This window comes from Saccopteryx bilineata, chromosome 2 (assembly GCF_036850765.1).
Source record: "Saccopteryx bilineata isolate mSacBil1 chromosome 2, mSacBil1_pri_phased_curated, whole genome shotgun sequence".
NCBI lineage: Eukaryota > Metazoa > Chordata > Mammalia > Chiroptera > Emballonuridae > Saccopteryx > Saccopteryx bilineata.
Genome location: NC_089491.1, coordinates 357,601,687 through 357,623,076, shown reverse-complemented (window position 1 = coordinate 357,623,076; position 21,390 = coordinate 357,601,687). Strand labels below are relative to the sequence as shown.

Genomic DNA, 21,390 nt, shown 5'->3' with positions numbered 1-21,390 from the left:
GGTGGACAGAGGTGAGAAGAAGAGGAGGAGGGGGAGGGGACAAGAGGAAGAGTGCGGTACTTTTCTCAGCTGGAGCAAAGGCGAGGCAGCCTCTGGTGGATTTCACAGTCCTTGTCACATACCCTCAGCCGATCTGTGGCCCTATTGTTCAGTGGTCATGCTCTGTGGGAAGAGAAACCATAAATGTTTATCCTGTTGCACCCACCCCTCCTTCCACAGTGGCCAGGCAGACCCACTGCAGCCAGGTCCCTGTTAGTGACGCCAGGTCCACCTCAGTGCCTTTGCTCCTGTGGTGCCCACAGCCTTGCAGGCCGTCCTCCATTCCTCTAACACAGTGGTTGGCAAACTCACTAGTCAACAGAGCCACATAGCAACAGTACAATGATTGACATTTCTTTTGAGAGCCAGATTTTTTAAACTTAAACTATATAGGTAGGTACATTCCTTATTGAGGTAGCGCCTACATGTGATATTTTGTAGAAGAGCCACAATCAAGGGGCCAAAGAGCTGCACGTGTCTCGCGAGCTGCAGTCTAACATATACACCAAGGCAACTTGCGCCAGCAGGGGGCTTAGGCAATGATTCTGAAGATGCAAGAGGTAGAGGCACCTTGGAGATGAATACACCAGGGCTTCTCAAACCTTTGTACCAAAGCTTACTGACGACTTACGGTACAGAACAAACAGGGAGGGGCGCGGCGTGAAGTGGGGAGAGGAGGCAGAACCCCACTGCTGCCCCAAGGAACTCTAGAATTCTCTGGATGCTGGACAGTCCAGTCTCCTGACATAGAGGGACAGGGAGACTCGTGGATGAGGAGGAGGCCTCAGTGGAGACGCCTACTGGTTTTTAAGAGAAGTGTAGTGCCAGCTCTGGCAAACCAGGAACTCCCCCAACCAGGCCTAGAAAGTGAGTGGGGGCTGGAGGAAGGGGCAGCTGATCTTTACTGAAAGACCCCCGGGGCAGCTTCATAGGTCAGATAGCAACTTAGGGAAAACTGGGAGAATTGAAAGGAGTTTGACCAGTGGAGACAGTGGGAGAAGGGCCTGCTGGGAGGAGGGGCAACTTGAGCAAACCTAGATGAAGGAACACAGCCAGCCTGATGGGGGAGTTACAGATGGCCCCCATGGCTGCACTGCTGGGTGCTGTAGTCGGTGCTTCTGGGTGGGGGCAGATGGGCAGGGCTTTGAATGCCAAACTCAACCTAACGGCTTTGATCCTGTTGGTAGCGGGGAACCATGGCATTCTTGAGCAGAGGAGTAGGCTACTCAGCTGCACTCAGGGAAGCCTTCTAAGGCCGAGGGACTAGCAAGGTGCTTCCGCCATGCATTCTCCCAGGGTTCCAGGTGCGTCCTGCCTGCAGCCAGGTCTACAGCTTCTTCCATTGCGCGGACCCCTCTGCCTCCCGGCTTGAGCCGCTGCTGGAGCCCAAGTTCCACCTGGTGCCGCCTGTCGGCGTGCCCCGCTACCAGAGGTTCCCGCTGGGCGACGGACAGTCCCTCCTTCTCGGTAGGCTCGCGGGGGGTGAGAAAATATGCTGAGCTGGCGGCTGGGCCCAGCCAGGCGGCACGCTGGGTCTACCGTCTCTGGTCTAGCCTCTCCAAGCTGTCAGCGGGTGGAGTGCCTGGACCCAACTGAGCAGGGGCTGTGTGCTCTTGGGAGATAGAATAGGCAAACAGCCGACTCACCTGCTCTCCAGGCATTCGACCCCTGTGAGTACCTGCTCTGTAGGAGTCATCTGAGGGCTCAGAGGCCCACACTATGTCCCCTGGTAAGCTCCAGTGTCTGAGGACAGCATAATACTCAAGCTGTCAAACCTGATTGAAAGTCCAGGGGTCTGGCTAAGTGCTCTTGCCCAGGGTCCAGCTTACACTCTAGAGGGGCAGAGCAGGAAATGGCTCATCCTGGTAGGCTTCATGGAAGAGGGGGCTTTCAACCAATGCATTTGGACAGATGGAGAAGAGCTGGAGGATCGGAATTGGGGGGATCCTCTAGGTGGAGGAAACAGCAGAAGCAAAGGCAGGTGGGTTTGGAGGAGTGCCAGTGGCCTCCAGGGCTCCAGAGGGGTGAGCTGGGCATAAACTGGATGGGGTCAAGGGGAGGCCTGTACCGGATGATCAGGGACTCGGAGATAAGAGCCTGGGCTCCGTGCCCAGCTGGTCAGGGGTCTGTGCTAGGTTGTCGGGTCATAGTGCTGTGTGTGTGGCTCATCCGGTATTAAAAACAACCCCCTCCCCATTTCGATGAAAACTTAATTTTCAAAGTTCTACTTTGTTAGGAGCTTCCATAGAGAGAAGAAGCTCCAAAAACCTCTCTCCCTCATCCTAAAATGTGTCCCTCTTTGGTCAAGGTATTCCCTGCCCCTGAACAGTACCCTAGCTCCCAGGCTGGAGTCCCCATCTGCTTCTGGGCTCAGCCACAGTCCTTTGTAGCTCAGGAGGGACATTTGACACAAAAGCACATGGTTATGGATTATCCTGTGACCTCCACTGGTACTTTGAGGCACTCTCCCAGAGGGGCCCTTGATGGCTGTATTAGAGGTAGGAGTTGATGATTGGGACCCTGACTTGTGCCTTAGAGGATGTGAGATCCAGTGCTGTGCTGTGGTGAAGGGCTCCCAGCCAGGCTCAAAGTGGTGAGAGATACAGGTTGCCTTTGGGACAGGTGAGTGAGCAGGGCCCGGGTGGGTCACCTCTGAGCCCCCATGGGGCTGGCTGGCGCAGCATGGGTGTCTGTATTTGAGTTATGCTACTTGGCCCTGACCATGAAATTCCTCCTCCAGCTGATGCCCTGCACACCCATAGCTCTCTCTTCCTGGACGGCAGCTCCTGGGGAGGCCTGCTGGTTACGGACACCCCTGCCTCGCCCCCTCAGGCCCTGAGGTCCCAGCGCCTGGGCCGGAGGATGAGCCAGGGCAGCTCCCGCAGCGAGAGCTCGGAGTCCTCAGACAGCCTGGGCCCTGCTGGCGCCTCCCGCAGTGAGTGAGGGTCTTCTGGGGCCCTCCTTGGGTTCCAGAGGGAGGGCCCTTCCTCTGGGTGGCTGCTGGTCACTGCCAGAGCTGCTGAGGGCAGGGGAGGCGGGGTAATGAAAATCCAGACTGACCTCTGACCTCAGAGAGAACTTTGACCTCTGACTGTAGACAGGGCCCTGACCTTTGTGGACTGAACCATGTTCTCTCCAGGCGGAGACTGAGCTCTGATCCCAACATTCAGTTTTCCCATTGGGAACCGTGCTGACCAGCAGCCCTGGGGTGGGACAGCAGATGCCTCCATGGGCCCCAATCCTAGGGACCAGTTTGCAGCACACGTCCTAGAGGAGGGGTGGCGGGAGGTGGGAAAGGAGGCAGCATCTGCTCCAGAGCTCATTTTGAGCTGGATGCTGGCCTCCAATTCCTGCCCTGAGTGGGATGTCCACCACTGTGTCTGTGAAACAGGGTCCGCACTGCCCCTTGGGTCAAGGCCCCAGACAGGCGACTCTGTCCTCACCTCCCTCTCGGCCCCACAGTCACGTCCAAGTGGTGGGGTGCCAAGCGCATCGACTACGCCCTGTACTGTCCTGAGGTCCTCACAGCCTTCCCCACGGTGGCGCTGCCCCACCTCTTCCACGCCAGCTACTGGGAGTCCACGGACGTGGTAGCCTTCATCCTGAGACAGGTACTCTGCCCCATGCCGGGGCTCTGCCCCCAGGGCCCCTCTGGAGGGGTCCTATCCTTCTGTGTCTGGAGAAGAGGCTTACCCCGCAAGCCACATCGGCCACTGGGGAGTCATCGAAGGACTCAGCCAAGTGGGAGGATGACGCAGTCAGACAGTGGGTTTCATAAAGAGTGCTGCCTTCCAGCTAATGGTTTGGTCCTTTGTAGAAAATGAAATAGAAACTACATTGGAGAATGGACCCATGTTTCAACTTTGAGAGTAGAATAATAAATGTCTTCTCCCCTGGGGATCTCAGTGTCCCGTCTGTGAAAGAGAGGGTGAGCAGAGAGGCCAGTGGCTGAATGAGAGTGGGGGGTGGGGGGAGGTGGAGAGGTGGAGGCGGGGTTGGGTCACATGCAGCCTCAATGGCCAAAATCAGGAGTTTGATGTTATATTGGGTCCAATCAGAAGCCATTGCAGGGTTCTGGCCAAGGGAGAGATGTCAACTGACTTTCATATTTCGGAGGAAGTCCTGCTGCTGTTTGGGGGAGAAAGCGGGAGGCCCTTTATGAGCAAACATAGGAGCAGCACGTCAAGATGGCACCTTGGGCTAGGATGCTGGTAGTGGAGGTGCTGAGGAGCTGGAGTTGTGCTAAGGGTTTGAGGCGTTGTGACAGGACTTGTTGACGTCTGAGCTGTAAGGGGGAGGGGAGGCCGATGGGTCTGTTCTGCTTGAATGTTCACAGTAGTGCCATTCCTTAGGGTTGGGGCAGAGCAGGGCTGGGCTGGGGAAACCGAGTCTTTGATCCGGACCTGGGAAAGGTGAGATGTCTGTTAGATGGTGAGAAAGAAGGTGCATAGAAAGTCTGGAGCTTAGGGATGATGTCAGGCCTAGAGATAAAACTGTGGAGTTAGCAGAGCTTCGGTGGCATTTAAAACCAGTGACAGGTACGATGGTCTGATTTTCACACCAATTTCAACGTGTGATTTCTTCCCCACACCAAACAATTCTCCAGCACCAGCTGGGTGTCTTACAATTCAACTCAATTCTGACACTACCTACTTGCAAATAGATCAGATCCCACAGGGTGATGGCTCAGCCCCACAAGTCTGATCCCTATCCCCCTTCAGATGCCCGTCCCAAGCCCAGGTCGTCACCTGGGTTTCTGACTGACTGGCTATAGAATCAGAGGCCCCAATATACCCCCCTCTTAGGGTTTGAGGAATTTGCTCAAATGACTCACGGAACCCAGAGAAACATTTTCCTTACTGGATCACTGGTTAATTATAAAAAGATAAAACTCAGCAATAGCCAGATGGGAGAAGGCAGAGGGTGAGGTATGTGGGAAGGGGTTTGGAGTTTCCATACATTCTCTAAGGATGCTTCTCTTTCCAAATTCCCACATGCTTACCAAGCCAGAAGCTCTGCGAACCCGATTTTTGGAGGGCTTTATTACATAGGCATGATTGATTAAATCTTTGGCCACTGGTGACTGAGCTAACCTCTGGCCCCTCTCCGACCCCTCTCCTGTCTCTGGAAGTTAGGGGTTGGAACTGAAAATTCAAACCCTCTATTCAAATGGTTAGTTCCCCTGGCAACCAGCCCCTCAAAGTCACCTTACTAACATAACAAAAGACACTTTTGTTGCTCTTATCTCTTAGGAAATTACAAGAGTTTTAGAAGCTCTGTGCCATAAGTGGGGCCAAAAAACATATACATTTCCTATGATAAATCACATCAGCCCAGATGTTGAGGGAGTTTTCACAGATAGAGAAGTTCAAGGGTGAGTCCTGCAGCTCCACGGGGGAGAGAGGAGGAGCTGCAGAAGGAGGCGTCCCTCAAGGTCCGAGAAGGACCAGGAGAGGATGGATGGATGGATCTGAGTCAGGCAGAATGGAAGTCATGGGCGGGGCTTTGGCAAGAATGGCTTCTGTGAAGCAATGGGGTCAGAAAGCTGACTGAAGCGGTGTGTGTGTGTGGGGGGGAGACAGAGCACAGAGTCAGGGGGAGTGGAGACATGTGATGGTCATTGGAGAGGCACTAGGGGTCCTAGGGAGAGTGGTATTTTTTTTTTTAAGATGAGCATGATTACAGCATATTTATATGCAAAAGAGAATGGCCCAGTAGGGAGGGACCAACTAGTCTCTTAAGACTGAGAGAGAGTGCTAACAAGAGCAATGATCCTGAGTGGTGGGAGGGGCTTCGGTGGGGGTCAACTACTGTCACAAGAGGGAAGGCAGAGAATGGGTGTAGATGCACGTGGCTATTAAGTTCGGGTGTGAAGTGTAGAGGCTGCTCCCAGGCCAGAGAGCATTTGTGGGACTGAGCTCTGGCCCCAGCTGTCAGGACAGGTGGGCAGGGACATCAGTCCTGGAGCCTCCAGCCTCCTGAAGGTCCCAAGCTGGTGGGCAGGGTTGAGGGAGGGCCTTCTAGCCACAAGCTGATGGGCCCTGATGTGCTGGCAGAGAGGAAGAGGGGTTCACAGCCTAACATGCGAGCCTGCCCTGTGTCTATCAGGTGATGCACTATGAGAGCGTGAATGTCAAGGAGAGCGCTGGCTTGGATCCTGCTGCCCTGAGCCCTGCTAACCCCAGAGAGAAGTGGCTTCGTAAGAGGACCCAGGTCAAGCTGCGGGTATGTGCATGTTGGAGGCACACACTGGTTGAGACATGGACACGGGAGGTGGGGCTGCCCTCGCGGCTGAGCCATCCACACTGCAGAGAAAGCCTTTGATTTGCTCCTCAGAGCTGAGCACTCACGTGTGCTGGGCTTCCTGCTCAGATGAGGCCCGAGGTGTTGCAGCGGGTGGGGTCAGGGTTGGGGTGTCTGTGAGATGGGACAGCAGGTTCCAGGTGGCCTGACACCACAGGAACCCCAAGAATGGGGGTCCAGGACATTGGGGCTGGTGAGATGCCAATTCTGGAGCAACTGCTATATGCCAGGCCCTTGTGGACATGGATGTGAATTGGAATGAGTCCTGTCCGTGACCACGGGGCCCAGAGTCTGATTGACCAAGTATGGTCTGAGATATTTGCCATGACAGAGCAAGGCCCAGATTAGAAAGAAGATGGAGAGAAGAACTTCAGGGCAGGACATCAGGGCTGCCATGAAGAGTCACCTCTGTAGGGTATTGAAGCATAACTAGGAGTTTGGTATGTATACATTCATTTGTTGACTCAGGAAACAACCATCAGTGCCCTTTGTGCCCCAGGCCCTCTTCTAGGGAGTGAGTGGAGAACAGGAATTCATAGACACAGCCACTGGTCTGAGGGTCCATTCCAGTGGGTGGGAAGATCAGACATAGACCCCCACAAACAGTCCTAAAAAGTAGAAGGGGGTCAGTGCTCCATAAATTGGGTTTTTTTGGACATATTTATTGAGATACAACTCAAGTATCATACAATTCACCCACATAAAATTCAATTTTAGTGTATTCACAGATGTATGCAATCTTACATCTACAGTCGATTTTAGAACATTTTCATTACCTCAGAAAGAAACCCTTTTGTCTTTACCTATCATCCCCCTCCCCCACCCCCCAACCCTAAGCAATCAATAATTTACTTTCTGTCTCTATAGATTTGCCCTCTGGACATTTCACATAGACTGAACAACACAATATATTGTCTTTTGTGTCTGGTTTCTTTCTCCTAGACAGTGGTCGGCAAACTCATTAGTCAACAGAGCCAAATATCAACAGTACAACGATTGAAATTTCTTTTGAGAGCCAAATTTTTTAAACCTAAACTATATGGGTAGGTACATTCCTTATCGAGGTAGCGCCTGCAGGTGGTATTTTGTGGAAGAGCCACACTCAAGGGGCCAAAGAGCCGCATGTGGCTCGCGAGCCGCGGTTTGCCGACCAGGGTCCTAGCATAATGGTTTCAAGGTTCATCCATGTTATAGCATGTATCAGTAATCACTCCTTTTTATGGTTGAATAATAGTTCTTTATATGGATATACCACATTTGTGTTTATCCAGTCATCAGTTCTTGGACATTTGGGTTGTTTCTATCTTTATCTACTATGAATAATGCTGCTCTAAATATTCGTGTGCAGGTTTTTATGTGGACATGTTTTCATTTCTCCTGGGCGTACACCTAGGAGTGGAATTGCTGGATCAAATGGTAACTCTAGTTCAACTGTTTGAGGAACTGCTCACCTTTTCTAAAGCAGCCACATCATTCTACACTCCCCCCAGCAGTGTATGAGGGTTCTGATTTCACATCCTCACCAACGCGTTCTTATTTGTTTCTTTGCATCTAGTCATCCTAGTGGGTATGAAACGACATCTCGTTGTGGTTTAGATTTGTATTTCCCTGATGATTAGGGAGTCGAGCATCTTCCCAGGTGTTTCTTTCCATGAATCAACGTGTCCCCCTCCCGTGTTTCTGTGAGGGGGCCTGTGTCCCACACCTGACAGAGTGTCTCCAGGGCAGGGTTAGTGGCTGGTTCCTCTCTGTGTCCACAAAGCCCAGCTAAGGGACCTGTGCAGATGAAGTGACTGCAAATGTTTGTTCACTTGAATTAAAATACTGTATCATGGGAATTGTGAGGAGGTGGAGGCCATCTCTGGGGAGTCCCAGCAGTGTTTCCGGGAGCAGATAATGTTGAGTCAGGTCATAGTGAAGGGGCTGGAATAAGGGGGCAGAAGGCCAGGGGTGGCATGTAGAGTGGGAGGCCACTGCAGAGCTCGGCCTGAAAGGCTCAGCGGGGCTGGAACGGGAGCAGCAGGAAAGAAGACTAACGTAGTTGGTTAGGCAAGGCTTTAAGGCTGAGCTCAGGATCTGAACTTCACCCGGACGGCACTGGGTGCTAACAGATTTGTGCTTTATAAAGATGACGGCTCCGCCATGGGCTCTGTGTTTGAATAAAGAGCTTCTTAAGAAGCTATTAGCAGAGTACAGGCAAGAGGTGACTTGGGTGTGGGGAGCGATACCATGTGGGCAGTTCTGTCAAGGAAGGGCCCCCAGCTTGGGTGTTGAAGCCAGGCCGGGAAGGGAATCGGGGTGGGGGCAATGGAGGCCTTCGAGCTGCGGAATGAATGGGAGCCAGCAGTGAAGAAGGGTGGGGTGTGGAGTGATTACAGATAAGATGATGTGACATCCGATGGCCCCAGAATCATCAGGGTGGGGTTCGGGTGGGGATTCAGCAGGGAAGGACACCAGAGTGGCTGTGAGTGGGTAAGCAGAGACGCTGGTGTCAGGCACACAGACTTGGTCACACTATGCTCTCTGCTCTTGTGTGTTTGGAATATCTCCACGAAGAAAGGAGGGGTGGTAAACGGCTGTTGGATGTGGGCAGTGATGTGGAAGGAGGAAACAGGAGTGACCAGCAGTGTCCAGCTGAGGGAAGTAGAGGATGGCAGGCTGTGAGAACTGCTGGTGCCCCAGGGCGTGAGGGAGAGTTGCGTGCAGAGAATGCTCGTCTCCAGGAGCCCCAGTACTGCCCGGGGACAGCATTAGGGTCTATGGGCCTGTTTTTCCCATGGGTTCCATGGGAACAGGTTTCAGAAACTCTAATGGGGGTTCATAGGAAGGCGTGATTTGGCAGATCCATGTCCCTCCAGCCAATCCTAAGGACAGTGTAATGAAAACGCAAGGTCCACTTGCAAAGGCTGAGCTGGTTTCTGTCCTTCCAGAATGTCACTGCTAACCACCGGGCCAACGATGTGATCGCTGCTGAAGACGGCCCCCAGGTCCTGGTTGGACGGTTCATGTACGGGCCCCTTGATATGGTGGCTCTGACAGGAGAGAAGGTACAGAGGCTGGGCCATCCCTCTTTGACTGACCACACGTGCACCAGGTGCCTCATCCCGCTTGGCGAGGTCAGGGAGGGTGAGCAAGCAGCCAGGGATGAACTTGGTGCATCTGAGAGGCCAGTGTAGCTGCAGTGGAGAGAGAGAGGACGGTGGGACCCCAAACCCCGGAGAGAGCTCCCGAGCTGAGCTCCGAAAGCCAAGCCTGTAGTGCCCTGCCCCCTAGCCTCCGGTGAGTCCCCTGACCCCCTTGCTGCCTGCAGGTGGACATCCTGGTGATGGCAGAGCCGTCCTCAGGCCGCTGGGTGCACCTGGACACGGAGATCACCAACAGCAGTGGCCGAATCACCTACAGCGTGCCGCGACCCCGACGCCTGGGTGTGGGTGTCTACCCCGTGAAGATGGTCGTCAGGTAAGACCCAGGAAACATGCTCGTGGTGGTGTGGCCCACTTTCATGACCTTTCTAGCCAAGCCTGTCCAGAAGATGGGGTTCCTGGGGTGCTCTCTTTTGGGCCTCATCCCTGTCTGTGGGGAGAGAGAGAGGTGGACAAGGTCATCACCAGGTTCTCTATGACCCTGGCCCCAGACTGAGCTCTGACTCCAGTGGCAGGCTGACCTCTGGCCTCAGGCTAACACCTGACCCTGGGCACATGGCTGACCATAGGTGATACTTTTCAGGGGTGACCAGACCTGTGCGATGAGCTACCTCACGGTGCTGCCCCGTGGCATGGAGTGTGTGGTATTCAGCATCGATGGGTCCTTTGCGGCCAGTGTGTCTATCATGGGAAGTGACCCCAAGGTCCGACCCGGGGCAGTGGATGTTGTCCGGTGAGTGCTATTTCCCTGTAAGGGACGTTCCCCCCTGGGCAGGAGCCAGCAGACCTGGGGGGAATTCCACTGGTCTCTGGGCCAGGAGCTGGGAAGTCCTGGCTTCCCCCCAATACTAATTTACTGAGCATCCTTGGGGTATCCCTGCCGCTTTCAGATGCCAGCTCTTTTCTCCCTCCCTCCCTCCTTGTCCTCCTCCCTCCCTCCCTGTCCTCCTCCCTCCATTTATTCTAACACCATCTGAGCATTCTCTGCAGGAACTCAGGCCTGGTTTCTCACTCTTTGACCCCAGTCAGGATAACATCAGTGTGTCTCAATGACCTCTTGCTGCGTAACAAATAGTTCCAAACTTAGCATCTTAGAATAATTTGTTATTCTGTCTCATGGTTCTGCAGACTGACTGGGTTCTTTTGAAAGGTTCTCCTGTGGGATCTCTCTAGCAATTTCAGTCAGAAGGTGGTCTTGGCTGAGGGTCCTCTGAAGGCTCTACTGGGCTGGATGTTCAAGAGGGCTGGCTTCTGAATGCATATGTTGCTCCTTGTCTGGGTCGTGCTATCTCTCCACATGGCTGCTCCCGGTGGCTAGCCTGGCAGGTCTCAGATTGTTTAGACTTTGTACAGGGTGGCTGGCTTCCCCTGCTTCCTAGACACCCAGGTGGAAGCTGTAAGCCTTCTTATGACCCAGCCTTGGGCATCACAGTGTCCTTTTCACTGCATTCTCTTGGTTATAAGCTAGTTGCAGGATCAGCCCAGATCAAGAGAGAGCGACATCATAAGGATGAGACTACTGGGACGCATGGCTCACTGAGGCGCCATCTTTCAAGACTAGCTCACATATAGTGCTAATTGAGAGATAAGGACCATTCCAACTAGTTGGAGAAAGCAGAGTAGGCTTCCTGGGAGAGGTGGCATTCGAGATAGCCCAAGAAGGATGGATGTACTGTATTTCCCCATGTATAAGATGCACCATTTCCCAAATGGGGTCTAAAAACTGGCTGCATCTTATATAGTGGTTGTGGCATTTCCAATGCCATAGATAGAACTGAGGACAGTGATTTATTATCAGACACAGATGAGGACAAGCTAATGGATGGGAGTTTTGACAGTGATGAGGAGTTGTATGAATTCTATGACGAATAAAACTTGAGTTCAGTAACTTTATGTAATACGTTTTGGTTTTTTTCTTCAAATTTCGAGCCCCCAAATTAAGGTGTGTCTTATACATGGGAGTGTCTTATGCTTGGGGAAATACAGTATATATATTTTTAATCTATGCCATTGTACAAATATTAGCAAATAAAGAAAGGTAAAAAAATAAACCGATTGATTTAGATAGGCCAAGAAGGAGGATGCGAGGTGACCAGGCTAGGAAAGAGCAGAGCATGTGTGGGGAACAAGCGGGACGAGTTCAGGGTAGTTGGAGGTTGGAGAGCAGATTAGGACAGGGTAGGGGTGTGGCTGGAAACACAGCCTCCCAGGGCTGTTGTATTGCTGAGCAGGCTGCAAAGGGTTTTGCCAAGAGAAAAGCAAAAGAGGTATAATACTATTGTAGTTCCTCCCACCCTCCTGGGCTCCCTCCACCCCTGTCTCCATGTATCCTTTCCTAAGCCAGGCTCTGTGCTGGGCCCTGATGCTGAGAGATCCCAGTGGGAGGGATCTCACAGTCCTTTTGGGGAAACAAGTCATAGGTATGAGAAACTAGTCCAGGACTCCGCGTGATGAGAACCCCAAGAGTGGAACAGATCCTGGGTCCTGGGAGTTCTTGGTGTTGCGGCAGGGCCTGTCCTGTCTCACCCTGGTTGCAGTGATCGCTTTGGGGGGAGAATACTAGCCTGGCTCAGGGGCTCCTGGGAGACTGCTGACCTCATAATGCCCACTGGCCCTGTGGGAACAGGCCATGGACAAGCTCAGTCTCGTTTCAGTGCTCTGCTTTCCCCTTGTAAGGCTGGGCTGTGCATTCCCATTACAGCATCTTCCCCAAAGCCCTCCTGATCAGCACCCCACAGCTGAGAAGGGGAGGCTGGGTTGGTCCTTCCGCTCTGGGGATCCTTCCAGTGCTCTCGCCTCCTTCCCGTGGGCTCTTGCAGCCGCTGTGGGGCTCTCCAAACCTTGCTGCTCATCAGAAGCTGCTTTTTGTCATCAAGATCACTAGACCCTGGCCCTGGCCGGTTGGCTCAGTGGTGGAGCGTCGGCCTGGCGTGCGGGGGACCCGGGTTCAATTCCCGGCCAGGGCACACAGGAGAAGCGCCCATCTGCTTCTCCACCCCTCCCCCTCTCCTTCCTCTCTGTCTCTCTCTTCCTCTCCCGCAGCGACGCTCCATTGGAGCAAGGATGGCCCGGGCGCTGGGATGGCTCCTTGGCCTCTGTCCAGGTGCTGGGGTGGCTCTGGTCGCAACAGAGCGACACCCTGGAGGGGCAGAGCATCGCCCTCTGGTGGGCGGAGCGTCGCCCCTGGTGGGCGTGCCGGGTGGATCCTGGTCGGGCGCATGCGGGAGTCTGTCCCCATTTCCAGCTTCAGAAAAAAAAAAAAAAGATCACTAGACCCCACCTCAGAACTAATCAGAATTAGTGATACCTGGGGTTGACACCTGGGCTTGTGCCTTGTTACAAGACCTCCCCAAATCTTTTAGATCATCTTCCAGGTTTGGAAACCCCTGCTCTATAGTAGCCAGTTGGTGGCTAGTGCCACAGATGCTCTGGAAAAGGCCTATGCTGATTTGACTTCTTGTAGTCAGGATGCCAGGTGAAGTCAGTAGAGAGCGCTGCCCACTGTGCTGAAAGGGCACAGAGCAGAGAGGCTGATTCTGCTTGGGAAGCAGGGAAGGCTTTCTGGAGGAGGGGGCCTGGAAAGATGGGAGAATGGGAACATAAGGAGATGAAGTCATGGAGGTTGTAGAGGAGGGATGTGCAGTGGAAGAGTGCAAGGCTTGTCTGGGGCAGCCCAGCAGCTCCGTGGGACTGAGGGGAGGCCAGGCTCAAGGGCTCAGCATAGTGAAGAGAGGGCTTGTGACCTCAGAGCACTGGGGAGCCAGGAACGGCTTTAGGCAAAGGAGTAATCAGGTTGGATTTGTAACTTACACACATCACTATGGAAACAGTATAGGTGATAATAGTAAAGCAACTACATAAAGCACAGCATGCCAGCCACATCTGGGATTAATTTACTTCATTCTTAGGGAGACGCGTGGTAGTTGCTAATATTATCCCCATTTTACAGAAGTGGAAACTGAAACCCTGGGGCACGGCCCAGGTTAGACTGCAGTGGGGGGAGTGGAGGCAAAGAGGCCTGCCAGGAGGCTCTTGCAGTGGCCCAGGTGCGATATGGGCTCTGAGCTCAGAATGAGAAGCGGATTAAAGTGAGAGTAGGGATTCGTAATCTGCCTGGTAGAGTGAAAGGCTGGCTTACTGATTGGAGGCGGAAGGAGCGGTGGCAAAGGGAAAGGGAGGACTCAGAGGCACTTGTCTCTGCCTCCAGAAACTTGAATTACATTGACAGCATCATGGAGGAGGGGACGCGAGCAGAGGGGGCAAAAGTGGGGGGATCAGCAGGCTGTGAGCACGTGGTGCCTATGGGCCACCCAAGAGAGGGTCTGGGGCTTACAGGGCTCAACTGGGAGGGTGGATTTGGGAGCCCCCCTGGTTTTCCCTAGCGCTCTTTGGAGCAGCCCCTCTGGCTTCTCAGGAAGAGAACAGGTGGGGCAGGCCACTGGGCAGCAGGTGGCTGGCACAGGGTGGGGCTGGGCTAGAATCCGCAATGCCCTCTGACTAGGCACTGGCAGGACCTGGGCTACATGATCCTCTACATCACGGGGCGGCCGGACATGCAGAAGCAGCGGGTGGTTTCGTGGCTGTCCCAGCACAACTTCCCACAGGGCATGATCTTCTTCTCCGACGGGCTGGTGCATGACCCGCTGCGGCAGAAGGCCATCTTCCTCCGCAACCTCGTGCAGGAGGTGAGTGTCCAGCCCCGGGGCGAGGCTTCAGCCTGGGAGGGGAGGAGACCTCCAGGACCTTCTTCTACATTCCTTCCCTCCGCACTCCTCCCCTCCTTCCTCAGCCCTAGTGGTCCCTCATCCGTTTACCCCACCACCTCCCATTGTGCAAGCGATGGCCAGTGTGCAAAGCACATTCACAAGGATCTCAGTGGTCCTTTTACAGCCCTTCCAGGTGGGTATTATTGTCCTCAGTGACAGATGAGAAAGGTGAGGCTCTCCAGCCCTACCCCTACCCCGGATCTCAGAGTCAGACTTTCTCCTTTACCTCCTTACCCTGCAGCCTACACTTTTCTCTCTGCCTTTGGTTATTCATTCAACAGACCCCTACGTGCCTATTGTGTTTCTTGCTCTGTCCTTGGTCTTGGGTGCCACCCAGAGACTAACAGATTGCGGACATGCTCTTGGGAACTTTGACCTAGAGCTGCAGTTGGGTTCTCACATCGTGTTTCCAGGACCCCAGGTCTGCACCCCTAGGAATTCATTAGAAATGCAGATTCTCTGGCCCTCCCTCACACCTGCTGACTCAGAAGTTCTGGAGAGGGTCCCAGCGAGCTGTGTTGTAACAAAGCCTCCAGGGGATTCTGATGCTTACCAACTTTGAGAACCACTGATTTAGAGTAAGAGTTGACAAACTGGCCCAAGGCCTGAATCTGGCCTGCGGCCTATTTTATATGACCTGTGAGCTATGAATGGCTTTTATATAGTTTTAAATGGTTGGGGGAAGATCAATTGAAGAATAATATTTTCTGACATGTGAAAGATATATGAACCTCAAATTTCATTGTCCATAAATAAAGTTTCATTTCAACACAGCCAAGCTCATTTGCTATGTGTTGTTTATGGCTGCTGTGGGGCTACAATAGAACAGTTGAGTAGCTGCAGCAGAGTGCTAACCTGAAATATTTCCCATCTGGTCTTTCACATAAAAAGTCTCCCAGCCCCTGATCTAGAGCAAGAAGGACATGGAAATCCACAATTCACTGGTGTGTAATTAGAAAAGATCCTCTTGGCAAACAAAGGAGAAAGGACCTAGCTTTGCCTGGGGAGGGAAGGGAAGGCTTCTAGGAGGTGGGAACTTTTGAGCTGAGTCTTGAAGCATGAGTATGAGTTTGTCAGGTGGCCAAAGAAATAGCATGTGCAAAGGCACTGAGGTAGGAAGAGCCTGGGATATCCTCAGAGAATGCAGGATGAGGTGCAGATCCAGGCCAGTTGGGAGCTGAGGCCCCAGAAGTCATCAGGGACCCAAGGTTGGCAGGTCTTAAAAACCTTAGAAGCCAGGCCCAGACCATGATCTCTCTGTTGAGGGCAATAGGGAGCTATGGAAGAGCTTAAAGCCATGGGAGAGCTTAAAGCAGCATTGTCTAATTTGGCTATAGAAAGATTCCTCCTTCTATAGCAGCTGTGTAGAGAACAGATTGGTGGGAGAAGCAAGAGGTGGCAAGGTCAGTTAGGAAGCCGTTGCCCAAACAAGAAACAGGAAGACCAGAGTCTAGGTGGCGGCCATGGGATGGAGAGAAAGGCATGGGCAAATCAGGAGTCAGAACTGTCAGGATTTGTGATAGTTTCATGGAGGGAGTGGGGAGCTCTCGGGTGTCCATCTTGAGTAATCAGGAGGGATCAAGGTGCTTCTGATCTGACCATAGTCTCCATGGAGGCAGAACATGTATCTGTTTTGTCACCAATATTTCCCCAGCATCTGGGGCAATGATGACATAGCATAGGCACACAATGAATGTTAGTAGCATGAATGAATGAATGGATGGATGAAATGAAAAGGGACCAGGCTGGAAAAAGATGAGCTCATTTGTGGAGACATTCAGGCTTATATGACAATGGACACGAACCCTGTCATTCTCAGCTGAAGCAGGTCAGTGAAGCCATGGGAGGGGGTGAACCCCAAGAGCAGGAGGAGGGCCAACAGAGGAACCAGAGAGAGGTGGGTGGGGAGGAGGAGGCCCAGAGAGAGGTTTCCTGGTATCAGGGAGGAGGTTTTAGAAAGGAGAAAGTGTCCTTGAGAAGAGGTGGTTTGGTGAGAAATGTGCTCATGATAAAGACTGGGCACTGACAACCCAGGCCCTCTGGGCAGTTCTCTGAACTGGGATGAGGCTGCCGGGGAGGACATTAGACCAACCAGCACCGAGCGGTGGCCAAATGGCAGCCACAGTCTGCTGCAGTGTGGATGGCACAGGGTTGGAGGCCAGACAGACTGGCTCCAGTCCCGGCACTGTGATATGTGAACCTGGCACTTTGTTTTCTTGTCCACAAAGGAGCTCTTTGCCTGTTGTTACATAACCCGTGAATAGTGTTGCTCAGCTAATGGTGTGGTCCTGACTTTACCAGGCAGAACCCTGTACTGGGCCTGGGCTGCAGGGTAGGGGCAGAGAGGGGAGGCCACTGCAGGATACACCCATGACTTGGATTCTTTTTATTTTTTTATTTTTATTTATTCATTTTTAGAGAGGAGAGAGAGAGGGAGAGAGAGAAGGGGGGAGGAGCTGGAAGCATCAACTCCCATATGTGCCTTGACCAGGCAAGCCCAGGGTTTCGAACCGGTGACCTCAGCATTTCCAGGTTGATGCTTTATCCACTGCGCCACCACAGCATGACTTGGATTCTATCAGTGTGCAGATAAAGGGTGCCCCTGCAGGAATTTCCTGGGGGGAGGTCTAGGAATCCTTGGGCGGGTGGTTTGAGGGGGCCGCCCCCTCCCCCCATGAGCTGTCTGTGTTTCAGTGCTTCATCAAAATCAGCGCTGCCTATGGCTCCACAAAGGACATCTCCGTCTACAGCGTGCTGGGCCTGCCACCCTCCCAGATCTTCATTGTGGGCCGGCCCACCAAGAAGTACCAAACCCAGTGCCAGGTGGGTGAGGGCTGGGTTGGGGCTGGCGGCTGGGGAGTGGATAAGGGGAAGGATAAGGGGAAGTAGGTGGTTATTCCTTTATTCGTTCATTCCTTCATCTGCTCATTCATTCATTCATTCAACAAATACTACTGGGCACCTGTCTTGAAACAGGTTCTTTGTTGGGAGCAGGGGAGGGTCCCCAGTGGAATCAGATGTTATGTCATCCAGTCCAGTAGGGAGATGGAAAAACTGCAGACAATGACAGTACAGTGGCAAGAGCCATAATTATGGGGGCGTACACAGATTTGTGGGGCCCCAGACAGGAGAGGGACTCGGGCAAGGTTGGTTTTCAAGAGCGAGAAGGAATGAAAGTCTGAGCATTGGGTGAGCATTTGTGACAGGGGCAGCAGCAAAAGCAAAGGTCAGAAGGTGACAGAGAACATGTATATTCTGGGAACTACAGGTGACAGCTTGGCTGAGTGTCATGCGGGAGGGAGTGGGACAGGGGCGGCAGTGGCAGTGCATCCGGTGGCCTGTGTGCCTTGTCAGGTTGGGGCTCTAAGGCTTAGCTGTGTCTGTGATTCAGAGGCCCCTCGGGCTGCAGGTGGAAGGTGGGCGGGAGGAAGTGGCAGGGCAGTGGAAGGGAGGAGAGAAGGCGGAGGGTCTGGGAGGCACTTTTAGGCAGGATGGACTGGATTTGTTAATCCGTGGATCAGATGTGTGGGATGAAGGAACGGGAAAGGCAAGGATGGCACCCCATTTCTGGCTTGATGACTGGTGCCATAATTGGCACTGAGAAGCAGGTTGAAGGGTCAGGTTAAAGGGAAGGTTATGGTCTTATTTTGGGGTATGCTGAGTGTGAACTCTCAGAGTGACCATCAGGAGGAGAGTCAGAAGATGGAGGGAACCCCAGGGTGGGGATCTCTAGAGCAGCGCTGATCTCCAACTCAAAATACACTCGTCGATCACATGGGGGTCTTGTTTCAATGCAGGTTCTGATTCTGTAGGTCTGGGCAGGGCCGGAGATTGTGCCTTACAGGGGTCCCGGCGCTGCTGCTGCTGGTGTCCACGTTGCACGGCGGGAAGGATTGGGAAGAAGGGTAGCTGCAGGGATCAGAAAATGACTAAGTCCCAGAGAGTAGGAGGACGATGGGAGAGATTTATATTTTGGGATTTTAGTGAAAGTGACAAGGATGGGAGTGTCACCCCCACCAAGAATGCAGAGAATTCTGGAATGACCCACAGGTACAGACTGAAGTGCTCAGTTGTCCAAAGCAGGATGGGGAACCCTGAATGACACTTGAACCGCCCCTGTCCCACTCCCTCCCGCATGACACTCAGCCAAGCTGTCACCTGTAGTTCCCAGAATATACATGTTCTCTGTCACCTTCTGACCTTTGCTTTTGCTGCTGCCTCTGTCACAAATGCTCACCCAATGCTTAGGCCTTCATTCCTTTGCACTCTTGAAAACCTCTAATTTCCTGGAGTTTCCACAGAGAAGCTGGAGACCCCATGATAGGTGACGTTGAGGCATGAGGGGCAGCACCAGGGGCCTCCCGCCGCCCTGTTGGCCTGACCCCTGTCCCTTCCGCAGTTCCTGAGCGAGGGCTACGCCGTCCACCTGGCCGCACTGGAGGCCAGCCACCGCTCGCGCCCCAAGAAGAACAACTCGCGTATGATCCTGCGCAAGGGCAGCTTCGGCCTGCACGCGCAGCCCGACTTCCTGAGGAAGCGCAACCACCTGCGCAGGACCCTGTCGGTGCAGCAGCCGGACCCGCCCGCCAACCCCAAGCCCGAGCGGGCCCAGAGCCAGCCGGAATCCGACAAGGACCATGATCGGCCCCTGCCCGTGCTCAGCTGGGTGCGCGGCGCCCCCAAGTTCGAGTCGGTGCCCTGAGGGCTGGGCTGTGCGCAGAGCAGAGGGGCCCTATGGGGCTGCCTGCGGGACGGAAGGGCTGTCTTCTCCCCGACACAGGCCTTTTCCTGCTTTTCCCCTCCCGTGTCTGTCCAGCAGTGTCTGACCACAGGGGGGAGGGACCTTAGCGGGCCTTGGGGAGGGCTCCCTAGGCTGCAAGGGGGTGAGACCCCCGGGTCTCAGTGCAGCCACTGCTGCCTCCCTGGTGCCTGCGACTTCAAGCCCAAGTCAGGGTTGACGTCTGTGTAATCCCGGATGCAGGCTTGCCGGGAGCTGGAGTGTGTGATCAAGTCGACCATCTTTCTGAGTCCTCCAGGCTCCCACAGTCATGGTAGGTAGGCCCTAACTGGAGGCGCCCCCAAACCAGGATGGACAGCCGCTGTCAGGTACAACTTCTTGGCTGTCTGGTGGAGAGGCAAGTGGCACTTGTGCCTGCCCTCCCTGTGACATCCTGAATCAACATCTTGGGACTGGCTCTCCTATGGCAAAGTGCCACTTTCTGGGAGTGAGAGGAAGCCCCTGGGCTCATCCTATGTTCAGGTGTCTATCCATGGCCCTCGGTGGGGAGGGGTCTGGTGCTGACAGTCTGTCCTGCAGCTGTTCATGTCCCGCCTTCTTGTCCTCAGTATCTTCACCATTCTTGTGTGGCCCTTGAGGACAGTTGTTCTTTCCGAGTCCTGCCTGGTGCCCTCCCCTTGGGCTCTGGCCTAGCTGGGCTAACTGTGAGCCCTTGAGCCAGCTGCTTACCCTCTCTGGGCCCTGCTTTCTTTATGTAATTGAGGGGTCTCCCCAGCTGAGATTAGATTTGTGTGAGTTGTTGACTTCTAGGCTGTTCTGCACGTCTGCCCCTTTCGGCTTTTCAGGCCTAAGAACTCCTTGGGGTGCCCAGTGATCTATACTGTTCCCACAGTGAGAGTGGGACTCTGGTGGGCTGGGTGGGAGCAGCTATTGCCCTACCTTCAAAAAAAGCCCTTGGGTGGGGGAAGGGGCCCCTGCTCCACGGAGAGATTTGTTTTGCACTGATGCCCAAACTGGGTATCCCAGGGACAGAGACATCCTCCCAGAGGGCACTGATCTGGCTCTTCCTCCCTAGCTCTGCCCAGACTGATATCTCTTTTCTGGTCTCCTGGAAGGCATAGAGCTGAGATTCTGGAATTCTGGGGGTTCATGTAGTTTTGGCTCAAACTGTTGTATTCTCTTTCCTTCCCTCTGCCACTCAGCTTGGTTCGGTGCCTGTAACTTCCTCCTGGGTCATCCCCTGAGGTTAGCGGGGCTTAGCTCTCCTGGGCCCCCTTAAAGCCTGTCCAGGCCCTTATGCTGCTGGGCCCCTGGGCTGGGTATTAGATTCCTGCAGCCTGGGCCAGCCTCTGAGCCCCCTCGTGCTGTCACTGAGGTGGTCCAGTTCTTCCGGCCAGAGCTCTGTGTCACGGGCCAGGCCGCCCCAGGGCCCAGACAGCTGTATACACAGCAGGCACCTGTGTCAGCTCAGTGTCGCTTCTGCTCAATGTCTACCTCGTGCAGTTCCCATGTGGCCAGTGTCTTCCCTGATGGCAGCTGCTGGTGGAGGCGGCTGGCACCACTGGCAAATAGGGTACCCTGCTGGGCCTGGAGGGGTCTGGGCTCCCAGTTCCCAACCCTGCTCTACTGGAAATGTGTCTTCTCCAGCTGGCCCGCTCCTGCCACATCTGCTCCACCTGTCTGCAGCTCTCTGCTTCCCTCAGTCCTGCACTTGCATTTCAGCAGCACCAGCAGCTGGCAGGTCTGTGGGGGAGGGGCTTCCTCTCTGGTCCTGCCTCCTGGCAGTTCAAGTTCCTTCTTCACATGCCATCTTTCTCCGCTCTCCGTAAGGCACCAGCTCCCGTGGCACAGCTGCCTCAACCCTACTCCCTCCTTTCCTTTGTGAAATACACTCTGAATTAAACTTGGGCAGACTTAGTCTGACTTTCTGAAGCTCCACCATCTTTCTTTTGAATTTGAGATACATTACTCTCAAATGATAAAATAATTAGCGTGAGATCCTTCTCCCCATTTGATTCCCTTCACTTCTCTTAAAACCCCAGGCTTAGAGCAGGAGAGAGAAAGCACACAGGGATCCTGGGGAACTTTGCCCCTCTGATCAGGATTCTGTGACGTTGGGGGTTGGAGCTGGGATGGGGGACCTAGCAGGAGAGCCACCGCCCCCTTCCTCTCTGGCGCTCTGAAGATGCACACCTGAGATGCAGACGGCGTAGTGAGCTAGTGTGAACGCACTCACTTGGAGCTTTAGTGGGTGTGTGCCCATGTGCGGTTCTGTGTAGTGGCCACACTCAGACAAGTAGGTCTTAGTTTTGCTTTCATGGAAACTGTAACCAATACGCACTTTCTGTACTAGTGGTTTGTTCAATTTTGTTTGTCCAGTTATGTTGGGAGAAAAAAAGAC

General features: G+C 53.7%; 2 protein-coding genes across 4 annotated transcripts in view; both read left to right on the top strand.

Moving 5' to 3' along the window:
• PITPNM3 (PITPNM family member 3) overlaps positions 1-21,341 on the top strand; it is an 82,037-nt gene extending 60,696 nt beyond the window's left edge. Inside the window, exons 11-20 of one of the 3 annotated variants that reach the window (XR_010729498.1) lie at positions 1,336-1,506; positions 2,780-2,974; positions 3,502-3,650; positions 6,148-6,264; positions 9,273-9,389; positions 9,653-9,801; positions 10,069-10,218; positions 13,987-14,170; positions 14,275-14,384; positions 14,533-14,770. Coding sequence is in view for 2 of the 3 variants with exons in the window: in XM_066262940.1 (XP_066119037.1) it covers positions 1,336-1,506; positions 2,780-2,974; positions 3,502-3,650; positions 6,148-6,264; positions 9,273-9,389; positions 9,653-9,801; positions 10,069-10,218; positions 13,987-14,170; positions 16,946-17,074; positions 18,651-18,953 (1,664 nt within the window). In the remaining variant the exon portion in view is untranslated. Of the gene's footprint in view, positions 1-1,335; positions 1,507-2,779; positions 2,975-3,501; positions 3,651-6,147; positions 6,265-9,272; positions 9,390-9,652; positions 9,802-10,068; positions 10,219-13,986; positions 14,171-14,274; positions 14,772-16,945; positions 17,075-18,650 lie in introns of those variants that run through there. The other 2 variants (XM_066262940.1, XM_066262941.1) reach the window with 2 other exon arrangements.
• AIPL1 (aryl hydrocarbon receptor interacting protein like 1) overlaps positions 11,794-21,390 on the top strand; it is a 32,340-nt gene continuing 22,743 nt past the window's right edge. The window contains exon 1 of the mRNA XM_066262942.1: positions 11,794-11,800. The gene's annotated coding sequence lies outside the window, so the exon portion shown is untranslated. The remainder of the gene's footprint in view (positions 11,801-21,390) is intronic.